Below are 14,444 nucleotides of genomic sequence, written 5' to 3' on the forward strand. Positions count from 1 at the left end.
CCTTCAAGTCACATGGTGTGAGCGCACGTGCTGGCTAGAAGCAGGTGGTATTCAGTACATAACTGAGTAAGTCCGCATCTTCTGTGGGCTTAGCGTCAAACCCGACTGGGCCGCCAAGGTGGGCTTCATCGAGAATTAGTCGGCCAACCTGGGTATTTATATCACCTGCCAGAATCACGGTATCCGTACTTGTCGCTTACTAGGGTAACTTTGGCAAATCTCAATAAAAGCTATTTTTCTCAGCCGGACTCGAGATAGCCTCGTGGTTAGGGCGTCAGCTTACGGACTGGTAGGTTCGTGTCCTAACCCACGTGCGCCCTCTTTTTGGCATTGCAGGGTCTTACTGGTGAACGATATTTTCTCAGTCTTAGACCAGCCGTCTGTTAGGCCATATGCTGACAACAAAAAACCAACATTTACCGCTTAGAGGTGCATTGATCACGATTGCTGCACTCAAATTAACAGCACAGGAGTAACCATTTACTAGAATCGAGTTCAGTAAGGTACACTAAGCCCTGGGGCCAAGTACCACTGCTGTACCGTAGATACCGTGAAACATTACATCAGGATCATCAGACATCTGAAGCGTGAAGTGCGAGAAATCTGGGTTCGTCCCGAGCGGTTTGAGGTGTACTTAAAACCAAATTGCACGAAATTAGCGAAATACACTCATTAGCAAACAGATTAGTTTTCGCGAGACCCACCTGGAACCCTGCTGACTATCTCCTTCATGATGTTTCCAGGCAACTGAATGTGCTGCACCAGGCAGTCTCATGTTTCAGTTGCTACGATATTCGAGATATCGCGATACATGTATATTCGCAATGCATTGCTCATGTCGACGAATTTTCAGCAACCGTATGACTAGTGCATTACAAATATGCATGTATCGCGATATGTCGAATATCGTAGCAACTGAAACGTGAGGCGGCCTGGTGCAGAACATTCAGTTGCCTGGAAAAATCACAAACGAGAGATTCAGCTAGGTTCCAGGTGAGTCTCTCGCAGAACCAAATTTGTTTGCAAATTAGTCTATTTCGTTCATAAGGGTTTATTTTTATTCGTCTTACCGGACACAGGCTGAGGTGCGGAGCAACGGTTAGGTAGTTGAGAAGCGCTTGGATGAGGGAGGTGTCCGTGAATAAAAAGCCTTGCGGGTTACTTACGCCGAAGAAGGGAATTTCATTGGGATACTCAGTCGTAAGCCTTTGACTCAAAAGTGTGACCTAGGAGGCAGCGGTCATTAGGGTTGTCTTGAGAAACCTTTGCTGGAGCCATTGACTCAATGGTTTTACTCACTTGGCTGAAAGGATTCGGCTTGCACGAGGACACGGCGTAAGTCATTACTCTCTGACTCTTAATGTGGCTGCGCACAACCAATGCATTTTGAGCAGTACCACACTGGTTTCAAAAGTATTCCGACAGCGTTGAATAGTGAGTCGGTAGTCTCGGAGTGTAAGGCCAACCTCTTTCTAACCCATCAATCAATGAATGGAGTTTACGTCGCCAGTTTCTTTCCAGATTGTCTTATAGAGTGCTTGAAGGTGTAGGCACTTCAGAAAGCTTGCGATAGGCCAGCACCAGGTCTCTTCCACCACTCATTTTTTCTGCTCTTTTCATGCTTAAGCTTTAAATATAGATAAAAGTGAAGCACCTCGTGCTTACTTCGGGTGCTTTGGCAGCTAGGCACCGGAAGTGTGCTACAGCTGAACGATTTGTTTATGTTTTTATTTTAGAAAGTTAGCTTAGGTCAGTGTAACCTGAGAAATCATTGCACCATGACGGAATGACACATTTAGGTTAGGACATAGTACACGACTCTTTATCGTAAAACTGGCTCGTGTACGGAAAGTAAAGTCTTGAGAACATCTTGTGTTTAACTTGAAGGTCACCAAATGATGTTGCCTCTTGCTCTGGCTTATCAACAGCTCAACTTTCATGCTTGGAACTTGCTTTTGATTATGTTTTAGCGTGTTCAGGAAACAGCCTAATGACCACCTGTAGAAGATTGCAGAATGTCTGATGAACCTGTCGTTGTTACTTTCAAAGAACTGAAGAAGAAAAGACCACGTTTATCCGAAAATCTTCGATCCACATATGAAGAGGGTTTGGCACAGATTAAGTCACGAAAGCGTCCAAGTGATCCCCGATTCGATCCTCGAGTTCATGGTGTATGCAATCTAACGGACTGGGAATTTCTGGAGGATGACAGAAAGGCCACACGCACCGTAAGTTTGAAGTTGAGTCGTATGTTTTTTTACGTGACCTTAGATGCTCAATTCCTTTTTGTTGCCCATATCCTTATATAATCCTGATCTGCCGTTCCAGTGAATAGGTCCCCCTCCCGATCTCCTCAATTAAAACTCTGCTGACACTGCTGTACTCATCCATCAGTAATATCAGCTACCGCCTCCACAATATAACCATCAACCCTTACCTTCCGAAATCATCGGTGAACGAAACTGGCGGTTATAACCCCTGTGCGGTTTTTACAACTGAAGATGATTGCCGTTTAGGTAAAGGGATTTGATTCTTTTTACCATAGGTGAGTGTAAGTGCCATTTGAAACCGTTTTTTTTTAATGTATACAGAGTTGTTCGTTTCGTTCTATGGTTATTCTTCAGCTGTGTATGCTTTGTTTACATCGTCCTAATCCCGGCAATGGCTTACCAAGATAGAGTGAGTGCAAACTCTTGGTAATTACCTTTTCGATTGTGCGACTTTGTCTGCATCGGCTTCCATGATCATTGCTCATTCCTTTCTCGGGTTTCGTCTACTTGTTTCACACATGCGTTATGCAGACTAAGCCGCAAATCTATATTAGCTTACCTTTGGTCGTATAACCACTCAGTGAGTACTCTTCTATGAATTGGGACACTGCGCAGGTTTCGCAACCGTATTTATTCCATCAGTAAGCTCTCTGTCGGATTGAATGCAGTTTTTGGTGGTAAGAAAAGCAATCTGACGTTAACAGCGTCCAAGGCTATGTCCTGTTTTCTCGGTTCACCTGATTAGGGAGCTTTCTTAGCTATCAGTAAAAAATTCTCCTGGAAGTCCAGACTTTCTTGTCAGAGGCATGTTTCGCGCCCAATTGTGCCTGGTATAAATTGATGAGGTGCGGATGTGTCCAACTTTGTCGGGTATCAAAGGCCCAAACTTCTTCCAATTGCACTGATTGTCAGCAGAAAGTTCACTGTCCTTTGAATTTTGGTTTCAGCACAAGGATATCCTTTCATTGCCTAAGTTCCATCTGAAAAATCTCGAAAGAGAAGATTGGTCCAGCGAAGACTCCGGATATCTGTTTCCTTATAGCCACAGGCATGAGCGTCGACATTGTTTGGCACTATGACATGCTTTCTGTCTAAAATGTTAGAACTAACACTACCGCTTCTGAAACTTTCCCAAAGATCCATTGCTAGCATGAGGGTCAGTCATTCCCTGGATAATGACGTTCTTCCATTGCTTTTGTATGCACAAATGCGTCACATATAGGCATGTTTTGTTGTCCAACACCAACGAGTTGTTGGCATCCTCCTTCACTTCTGTAAATCACACTGATGCTATCTCACTGGCTTATTGTGGGGTGATCGTCTTCCTTCCCATTGTTGGTATACGTCTTTCAGTTTCAGCATATTATGCACCTCACTTTGACTGATGTCCAGTTCCAAAAGCAAAGTTGCATCGCGCAAACCTGAGAACCGTTTCATTTAAGCGTACACGTGATGCAGAATGACACCGGTGGATACGACGATGGATCAAAAGTATACGCATGCTTGTCACCCTATTTTTAATCAAGTGAATAGTACTCAGTCGCTGCCTTTTACTCGAATTCGAACTGTTTTCCTGTATAGCTCATTAGATCTGGATAAGTTTGAAGTCTTGGTTTTTGTTGGAAGTGAAATTCAAAACATCATGAGAATCAAAACTGTGAGCAGTGGAGTTCTGTGCGTCCGATATGTCAGGGCATTTGGTACAAATCAGTATCTATCATGAGTAGCTTGAAACAACTCAATGTTGCTATCAGATACTTGCATCCTCGCCCTTCACCATTGTTTTTCTCTGTGAGAACTGTTACAGGCTCTTAGGTTTCCGTGTTCACTAGGACACTGGGAAAATGAGGTTGTTTTAAACAACTTGTGTTATGCAAAGCAATCCGTAATGTGCGATTCGTTTTTTAGTCCGGTGTGCTTTCCAGACACTGATAAGTAGTAAAACATCGGGACCCGAAAGAACTCACTAGTGTGTTTGGCACCCCTAGTGAACCGGCCTGTCAATGGTGAACAAGCTACCGGACGTCCAGATTCGGTTGGTGAATGAGGATCCGTTGCTGTCTGATGTGTTTGCTCTTGACGCCGACGTTGACCTGAGGTCGGTGAGCAAACAGAAACCTGTTGTTAACTATAGGACTCATATTATTCCTGGTCCACGACAGTCAGTTTTTTTTAATGCCACATGCACTTCTCGTTCTAGGTCTTGTCCCTTATTGGATTCAGCCTCAGGCACCACTTTTATGACCAAGATCTCTGTCTCAAAATGAATGGTGAGCCATGCCCTCCCTTTAGATGAGCTCGCAAGCATTTTGCGCCCCGCACTGAGCTACGTGTTTGAATTCCACTGCCGCAAGCATCGTCAGTAGTCGTCCCTCATTACAAGTCGCTTCCCCCATTCTACAGGTCCCTAGGTTTTCGCAGTCTTGTCATCCCGAGCATTGGAATCGCTTTGAAAGGTAGTAACTGGTCACTTGAAAATGCAGGTCCGATCAGATCCAACATTTGATTGTATAATTAGCTCTCGTCCGAGTGTGACAGTATGCTTACACAGGCATTGATGAATCGGATGCTGCTACCGACGACTGTAATTGGAGAGCCAACATCCTCATGCATTCAACTTTCATCCAACTTTCAACCGCAAATCCAGTGCGGTGTTCACGCTGGCTTTCTTGTTTAGTTCCACGGTAGTGGAAGTTAGCCATAGCTTCTTCCACTGAGCCATTGAGGGCCTTGCTTAGTGTTGGAGGGGGGTGTATCCGATTGCGCTTAGGCTCTTTCACAATCAGGTTGACCCAATTTCCAAGCCATTTCAGAAGTCTCCATGCTACAGTTTCCAGGTCACAGAAGACATGCGTTCCTATTTTTAGTAGTAGACGTCACATATCGAAAAGTAGCGCCTTTTGGATGTTGCTTCTAGAAACAGGGGCTGATTTTGACATCAGAGCCTTACCCACAAGGTAGTGAGGTCCGACGTAGTCCGAAGACTCAGGGTTAGACATTCAAGGCTGCTTCATAATGTTACTACGCATAGTGGGTGATGTTTGAACAACACCGTATCCTTGATTTTTAAAAAAGTATTTTGACCAAATTAAGTAATTCGCCAAGGATTTGTGGTTTTCCGAGATAACCGTTTTTAGTCCTCAGGTTAGGTATTATCACAGCATTCCTAAGTATGGAAATGCTGGTCGTCTGGATGATACATTGTTCTCGCACCAATCGCAGTGGACGGTAAGATGTTATCCTCAGACCGCTACCTTATACGAGTTATTGTAGTACGGAGTTTCGTTATTCTTCTTGCTTGTCTCCCTGTGGCCTTCCGCACATGAGTGAATTTTCAAGAGGTTCTGTCAGTGTAGCCAGCAGGACCACTACAACACCAAAATCCGATCGTCAGAACACGGTGGCAGCTCTAGGTCGTTTGTCCCAAATACTAAGCAACCTGATAAAAAAACCACCTAAAACGCACTTATCAACGTCACACATAGCATTTCTCCTCTTCCTACATGTAATTCATTCATTTTCACTGCTACGCACGATGGTCTCGTATTTGTCTCTCAATTCGCTCATCTCTCGGTCCCCATTTAGTCAGAATCGCGTGCATATTTGAAACCTAAGTGGTGAAAACTACAAGGAAGTCTTTCACATTTCATTGCTGCGGAGGACTGAAAGTTTGAACTTAGCGCAGCGTTTTCCACCTAATAGAGTAGAGATTGGTTTCATTGTTTGACTCTTGCAGAGTTTATATTTCGAAACGCACTGGCGTTTCTTTTATTGAGTGCGTGTATGAGCCAACCTTCGCTTCAGTGGGAGGAAAGTGCATTCCTCACCCGAACAACTGGATTGCCACACCGCTCCCAAGTGATGACCAGCTATCATGAATTGTTGAAGATATTATTCAATTACCTTGATAACTGACGAAAAATCCTTCCGAAAAGACAGTGCATTTCTTCAACTACTTCATCATGAAAATCTACCTCAGCAAACTATCAAACAAGCAGTTCTGGAGGTAGCCTATATCGAATATCCAGTGTGTTCAAGTGCACTCGAAATCCTGCTTAGAACACTTTTGCATCTTGAATGGGAATGTCGCACCTGCGATTTGGGTGGATAGTTATACTGGGTTTCGGTGGCGCTAATATTGTCTCCTCTTAATGCACTCCTCAAATCACCATCAGTCCCAGATTTAGAGTTGATACAAACCACAGCACAATATGAATCACGTTTAAAAAGACAAACCTCACCCTGCTCATTTTTCTTCTCAAGAAATCAAATATTGTAGGAGCACACTCGTGATGAGAGGAGATATTAATTGGCAGGCCTGCTCACCTAAGTTGCATCTGAAGCTTTCTGGCAGCAACTATGCTCAGTTTTTCTCGGTTGCCCATGTGCTAATGCGTGCAACGACTTCACATGTAACTTGTAAGTGTTGCTTGAGGCAAGAATGACGATTTCATTGTGGTGCCTACGCTTCTGTGCTCCCTCACGAGCCCTGAATCCAAGAGCTGCAGGCCTTGCCACGCGAGCACGCCATTTATTGACCTTTTATCACTTGATTGTACCAGTAAGTCTCCTTTAGGTCAAATGGCGATCACTGACGTGAGCTTATTCCCTGTTCCGATTAGCATTCTCCACTAATAAACTGAGTAATCTGGTGTACCAAAGACGATGTCACGAGTCCCTGCTCGCCAGAGAAACCTCACAAGTGCATGAAATCTGTAGCTTGTATAGTAATACCCGTATATAGTTTAGTGCTACCTGCATTGATTCCCCATCTAGCGCGTTCTACAGTGCGCTAAACCTAAACAAGCGCCTACTTTATTAGACGGTATTGAAACGCTTCTTTCCGCTACCAGGCGAAAAACGAGAGTCCGTTCGCTTTCCATCATGCATCACCGCTACTTAAAAGTACACGTGAAGTCATCCAATTTGTGGCATTGGTAAGAGGTCAAACTACCGCGTCGCCCGATGTGGATTAAAACGTTGGTCAGTTGAGTGTTGCCGCTTTGAGTACCAGATGGCTTCCACCATTAGTAATACCAACTGTCTCTGGGGAAAATTGTATTGCCTGGGTCTGTTTGCAGGATATAGCAGTAATGGATATTCCGTGTATAAATCTGGCGTAATATGGCTGCCAAATGGTTATTGTAGATATATCTCGTGACTTATATATAGTATGTTAAGTTCACAAACTTTAGCTCTTATTTTTCGGCCCTATGGATTCATCCCACAGTGTGTTAGCCCAACACCATGTTGCAATAGAAATGTGATGAGATTGGCAGGGGAATGTCCTGTTTTCTCGGTCCTTCGAAATGGTGCAGCGACTTTCCTTTTCCATATGAATTCATTTCATTGTAAAAGTACTGAATTTCCTATCCGAGTGACATCAACTATTCATTGTTTCTGCGGTGAACAGGTGTCCCGCAAGTATGTGGTCAAATTCGACCGTAGTAGGATGGAATCTGTCTTGGTTTTGCTTTAATATTACTGTACTAGCCTATCGGGATTATGACCAGCTGCAGTTTTGGGATTGGTGGCTTAAACCTTTTCGATCTTCTCATCCTATTCACCACATTGCATCCATCCGAAGCCCTTCACCCGAGCTTCCTCATGATGGTTGTACCTATCATTCCTTCAATAACAGAAGCTACAGAAGATGCTGGAAAACAAACGACTGGACGATGAGACACGGGCCAAAGTGAAACAAGCTCTACACCTACTTCGTCAACGGGACGCATCCTACAAGGATAGGAAATTTCGTAAACAAATGATGCAAAAGTTACAATCGAAGCAAGTGGAAAATTTAGAATCCGGAAAGCCGGTAAAGTTTATGAAGCGAGGTAAGCACATCGTTTGAAGCCCTATGGTGTCATCTTCCTGGTCTTTGACTGCACATCAATATGTGTCTTTCTTTAAAAGATTTGAATGACTTAAAATTTGAGTATCCTAATGTGAGAGGAGTCGTCCAGTTCCACAGCTGGGTCTATGTTTTTTAACAGATGTAATGGTATGAACGCCCCAAACGGTCGACTAATTGCATATCGTTTATGAGGTTCCTAGGCATGACTGTAACTAAGGTGCTTCTGAAACCAACAACAAACCCTTTCTTACGGATATCATCACGATATCTGACGAAGTTCCACTGGAAACACTCTAACCCTTTCTAATTTTTTGAACAATAAAGTGTAGTGCGCTGTAGGTGGACCCACAGAGTCACAATGCATATTTTAGTTGCACTTTAGGGCCAGTGAAATAGATTCCCGTGAATGCTGTACTAAGGTGTAAGGTTCTGTTAGAATATTGTCGACAAATGACCCAAACAAACTTTTAGTCAGAAACTACAACAACAGCCACAACAACCCCCCCATGACTGGAACATATCGTCTGTTCATACACCTAGCGCTAAATCTCAGCCTCCAACTCCTACCATTCCTGGAGGTTAGTGGATGTCATCCCACGCACTGTATGGAGGACAACCATCATCACTAATTCCTTTCGCAAACACGCCCCAAAGGTTTTGAGCTAGACATAAATCTGCAGACCTGTGTGGGCCAATCCAAGGTTTTTCATGCCACAGAGCCATCACCACATATTGGTCGCATTGATTATCTCGATATACAGGAAAGCTAAAAAGTTTCCAGAAGGAAACTACTCAAATGGTTGCTGAAAACTCGTCGATAGCCCACAACCGGTTTCGCCCCTGGGGTTTATCAAGTAGGCACAGTCCCCGAGTTTCCATCAACGTCATGTTTCACTGTACGAAATTCGTGAATGACATTCAAACGTCGTATCAACTGGAACATGAGTCAGCCTTTGTGCAGCACATTCAGTTGAAGAATATCATAAACGGGACACTCAGCTGCGATCCAGTCTGACCTCACGTTAAAACCAAATTGGTGGTCAAAGGCTAGAATCTTTTTGATGCCTCGATGCATTAATCGGCTGTCTGCTCTACCTGAGTTTTCTAGTAAAAAATCACAAACGGTTACAGAGCAGCCATCGAAAACCCGACAATATAAGTCTGTCTTTTCCGTTTGTGTCATGCTAGTAGCGCGTTTTTCCCCAGGGCACCGTAAAGCAAACCCTCCTCCTCATCAAATATCAGCTCGTTCCACTCAGATTTCTAGGAAATATGGTTCTTTGAACATGACCGTCATTCATCCGAGGAACTTATGCCTTTATGTATTTTGAATGTGCTTGCTTAAGCAAATTCTCTGTCCCGCACAATAACATTCAATCCGACGAATATCTGAAGCTTTGGAACACAGATGATTTGAGACGGCACAAAATGCGCCGTGAAAATCCTGGTTCTATGCTACTTCTTGGACTCATATCAGGCTGGATTGCTGGGCAAGCTACGAATAACTTTAGTAATTCGTATTCCCTCACTCATCTTGAGGATACCCAGTCACGAGGTTTCATAAGTTTCTGTTTGATTGTGCTTGTCCGCGTGCCTCGCGTCGATTTTGGCATATGACAGTGCCCCCAATGCGCATCGCATTTGAGTGATGCTGCTTATACTGCGGAAGCCACCGAGAATCCGCTTGGCGGCGGAAAGGTGTGGGCTACACGCAAGGCTCAGAGCCGTTCACATAAATGAGCAACTGAGTTCTTGAAACCCGTATTCCGGTGAACGCCGTGGCACCCTTTCCGGACAGAGTTATCGCGGGATACTTCTCGATCTCATCGTTTGACGACACTACCGATAGGAGTATCTGCTGTTCTTTAGGAATAGCTGTTGACGGATTCCCAGAGGTAAGATGAATGACTGCCACAAAACGTCGCACAACCTTTGAGCCCTCTCTCCTTAAGTACAATCCCAAAATGTTGGCAGAATACGTTCATAATTTATCTTATTTGTTTATAGCGGAACTTCGGGAGCAAATCCGACAAGAACGTCTGAAGAAAATGACCAGAAAACAACGTGAAAAGTACCTCTCCCGACAACACGAAAAACGGCCACATTCAACAACACTTTTGGACGAATGAAAACGGCATTGACTAAGTTTGTACATATTTTTCGGAATACACATCATGCTTTTTCTTTGTGACGGAACTCGTACACTGCATCCTATGTTCAGTCATACTTGTGCTTGGCAGTTTGGCAGAGCTCCGTGTTTTTAATCTTATGATGATTCCTCTTTCTAGTCTATTGGGATAGCGACCCTTGTCGGCTCTGGTCGCTTCGATATTCCCATAGATGAAGCCAGCCTATGCTGAGAAGATTAGAACTACTGTACGGCCGTTTTATCCTTATTCGGGAATCAACAGCGTGCACCTCACAAAACTCCAAGGCATTCCGAACCCGTGACCTCCAGACTAATAGTTTGAAGACAACCTTTGGGTCGCAAATGACTGATGAACCCGCGCTTGGATTAATGGGAAGCTTCTTTTGTTGTAGTAGGTTTAACTGCAGGAGCAAAGCGGATTATGCTGGTCTGCCCGAGTAATTGAAAACTAACGATTAACTCATTAGTTGGTACGTGACTGTTAAGGGGTGAACCTATATTTTGGTATATAATCGAAACATTGAAACCCACGCCTGCCTTTTTTTCACTGGGTCTGTCTCGTTCTACTACGGAGATTACGGGGCGAAACTCTGTCATGAATACCGGTAGCAAATTACATCACAACTGGTCGTAGAGCTAGCAGTGACATTCGCATTCTGTGTTTGCGGAATGTTCGTGCGTTTACGCAGCGCTGATTATTGTATTCCCAATCCTCTTCTGTCTGTTCTAATTGTTCCTTTAGGCCCATCATTCGAGTTTCATACGATTCCTTTTTATTCAGATTAGTTCAAACCAATATCTCTGGAACTTCAGCCAGCTGTGCGAGTCGCACAGGGTGTTCACTAGTGGCATCGAGTCTTCGGCTACAGGTTTGTTAGGTATACACATGACGAATCACCTGCGAATTTCAGGTACATATAGAGTAGTGGCGTTTTATGCAGTTTATTTACTGACACAACCGATGGAGCGGATGTCTGCCGGTTAGATCCTTTTTCCTAGTGTTAGTATTTCAGTCGGAATTATTTGTCGGTTGAGATTTTGTGAAGCCAAGGCGGAGCTGAGGAGCATCGTACAGTTGTTTCATCTTTCTTGGGCATCGTCAACAGTGTGCGCCTTACGAATCTATTGGGCGATTCGAACTGGCAACCTCACGTTAGGAAGTGGACACTGAATTCGAACTGGCAACCTCACGTTTAGTAAGTGGACACTGAGCCGCTTGGCCAAAAGCCGATTATTCTTCAGTTTATTCTCCAGCTGGTTGGGTGTTTTAGTATAAAATGGCGCCACTTAGAGGACGAAGTTTGTATTCAGATTTGAAAATCTTCACACACTCCCAGAATCAAGTGCATTTGAACCCACCAATAAGGTCTGATCAGGGATAACAACGGAGGTACCAGGGCGTTGAAGGACGAATTAGTTCACCACCATTGTCCTCTCACTGATGTGACATGCAGTCTGTAGGTGGCCTGAAGATCAGCACACCGTCCGACCAGTCAATGCGACGCTAAATGTGTGAATTTTATTCAGTTCAACAATTGGCCTAGGGTTTAAGCTGCAGTATGTTACTTAGCATTCAATGAGGTAACTGGATGAACATTCCCAACGTTACCACATACACGTTCCTTCGTTGAAAAATCTCCAGGAATCTGATACTCGTTGGTAGTCCATAAATGTTTCTAACTCTTAACGATCCTCACGGTGGACCCAGCAATCAGTAAGTTGTGGATACGGAATTTTATCAGTCAAAATTAGCCTCAGACGGACGTGGTCCTGAAAAAAAGCCATCCAAGCTGATTGAACCATACATGCACGATTGAGGTCGATAGCTGCGCTGCGTCATGCTAGGAGTAGACCCGAAAATTAGCAGCCAAATCTGGCTACGTTCTGATGAGCCTCAATAGATAGGAAACCCACAGCGGATTACTTTTCGAGAACTAGCCAAATCTACCAGACTCGGTCGGCCCAACACAAACCAGGAGGCGGATTATTTTCCACTTCCAATCTGCTGGTGCGAGTGGTGAGAAGACCATGTGTACGATTCGCCGTTGTCATTCAGACGGCACTTAATTCGTGGCATATGAACAGTCGCCCAAATTTTTTTTCCGGGGAGGATATATTTAATCGCAACAGAAGAATGGAGATGGCCAATCCGAACAGGAATAGGACTCTACAAGGCCAGTTACAGATGCGTTTCAAGATGTGGACCCTATACAGAGTAAATTGAATACTAGATGACCAGATGGATAAAGAACGAACATTCAGTGTTTTCAATAAACAATTGATAGAACTAATTGAAAAATCATATTTTTGAGAGTACAGACAAATGAACGGATTGCCTGCTTGAGGAAAGGACTCATTCTCTTGGAGCTATAATACATGCCTATATTCTCTGCTTCTTATGTGGGCCGAATGCAAGGTCAACGCTCTGCTGGGTCATCAATCACGACATCGACAGTGCCACAGGAAACGTGCGGAGATGAACTAGTACTGGTGAAGAGTGCCAAACTGCGAGGAACCTCCAAAATCGGATAGCTTTCGTGCATTCATTTAAGCCATTACTTAGGCTTCATACACCGTCTTCATACGGCCTTCCAACGAAGATCATAATTTTCAGCTAAACTAGACTATCTTCCTGTAGTGGTCTTTGATTTACTCTATTCGGTCACTAGTCATTTTGTTTTTATGATCGTTAACTGCATTTTCGAGTGTATAGTACAAAACTTCAGAAAATGGATATCTTGGTTGAGCGAGATGGAAAGGCTACGTATCACCGGTAAAACTTTGGGACGGTCGAGTCCGTGTCTTTATAATCCTACCGGTCATTTCTGTAAGAAACTAACGTTCTTTCAGTACCTATGCCACCACTGGAAATCTAATTTAGCCTGCTGCTAAAAGAACGCAACGAGGAATCCGAACATGATACTAATGAGGATGAAAGTCAGTCGTACTGGAATCAGAACACTGCAAAAGCACGGTAAAGCCATATCATCCCTGTTGGAAACATTCAACATTGAGAATCGCACGAATCTCTAGGATGATTCGAACCCACCACACCCCACTCTCCTGATAGTTGAACACCAAAATACTCATTTGAGAGTGGTTAGTCAGTATTGTGACCAACTCGGGCTTAAACAAGATGCAGAGCCACAAGGATGAAAGAGTGGTTTCTAGCTCTTCACGGTAGATCGAATTCAAATGCAAATATGAAAATTTCCTCTAATTGCGGACTGCACATGTAGTCAGTTTTATTCATTACGGGCGACTGTTAAATCAGACCGAACGTTAAAGTCATTCAAACACGAGAGATTCAGTTTAATCAGTAATTAGTTAGGCTGAACCCCTGTTCAGGTCTAAGGATATTCTCACTGAAGGGCAACCACTGGGTGCTACAGCGTCCATGTGATGTCCCATGTCTAGTAACTGGGCTGGAAAGGCATTAAAGACAAGTCATCGTCCTTTTCAGAAATTAGTTTGTGCTCAGAAGTCCGTTTGCTTAGCTGCTACGTAGAGGTATACGAAAGTCAACCTTAATTCACGCTGTTGCTCTGAAAAGGTGTCTCACCTACACCTGATACCGCTACACGGAGAAAGGACCATCGCAGTCATAGTCCTCTAAAAACACTCTAAAGGAAACGAAGGAACACAAGAGTCGAACAACCTGAGTAAGAATTTGGAGCGATGATACAAACCCACGGTCGAGTATGGTGTTGTTGAAATTGCTGGCTTTTTGCAGACAAAGGACCCAGCTGGAGTGAATGAAAGATGGTCCGCAATAAAGCCATCCAATCGGCCCAGTGAAACCAATAGCACGAGTGCTATATTTCCGTGCACTATGCGTTCTTCATCAACTGGCGGTGTAATTTTGAAAGCTTAAAAGCCAAATCACATTTGCAAAACCTGGACAGAATACCCTCTGATAGGATCGTGCAGCCAAATGGGGCACTTAGGGAAAAGCAACACGCCCACCTCTCTAGTACGTCTGAGTTCACTTGAATCTTTACATAATGAAGAGTCCCAGACAATTTTGGGTCGGAGGTCGGCAAACAAATGAACTACGCACCTATACCTTGCGAAGTGAACCCTCTAAAAATTCGTTCAATGTGTAGACCGCAGGGAAGTCATATTCTACTTAGCTTTACTTTCTAAGAGTACTGAAGTGCGGCGAATC

The 14,444-nt window shown here is 44.0% G+C and overlaps 1 protein-coding gene across 1 annotated transcript; it reads left to right on the forward strand.

The window, feature by feature from the left end:
• Nucleotides 1-1,968: 1,968 nt before the first annotated feature.
• Nucleotides 1,969-10,806, forward strand: T265_07018 (hypothetical protein; the record flags this gene model as incomplete). The annotated part of the gene is made up of 3 exons (XM_009172439.1): nt 1,969-2,228; nt 7,912-8,107; nt 10,135-10,806. The coding sequence occupies 3 exons, from the start codon at nt 2,016-2,018 to the stop codon at nt 10,254-10,256; spliced, it is 531 nt and encodes a 176-aa protein (XP_009170703.1).
• Nucleotides 10,807-14,444: the final 3,638 nt, after the last annotated feature.

The sequence above is a fragment of the Opisthorchis viverrini genome (assembly GCF_000715545.1).
Source record: "Opisthorchis viverrini unplaced genomic scaffold opera_v5_155, whole genome shotgun sequence".
Taxonomy (NCBI): domain Eukaryota; kingdom Metazoa; phylum Platyhelminthes; class Trematoda; order Opisthorchiida; family Opisthorchiidae; genus Opisthorchis; species Opisthorchis viverrini.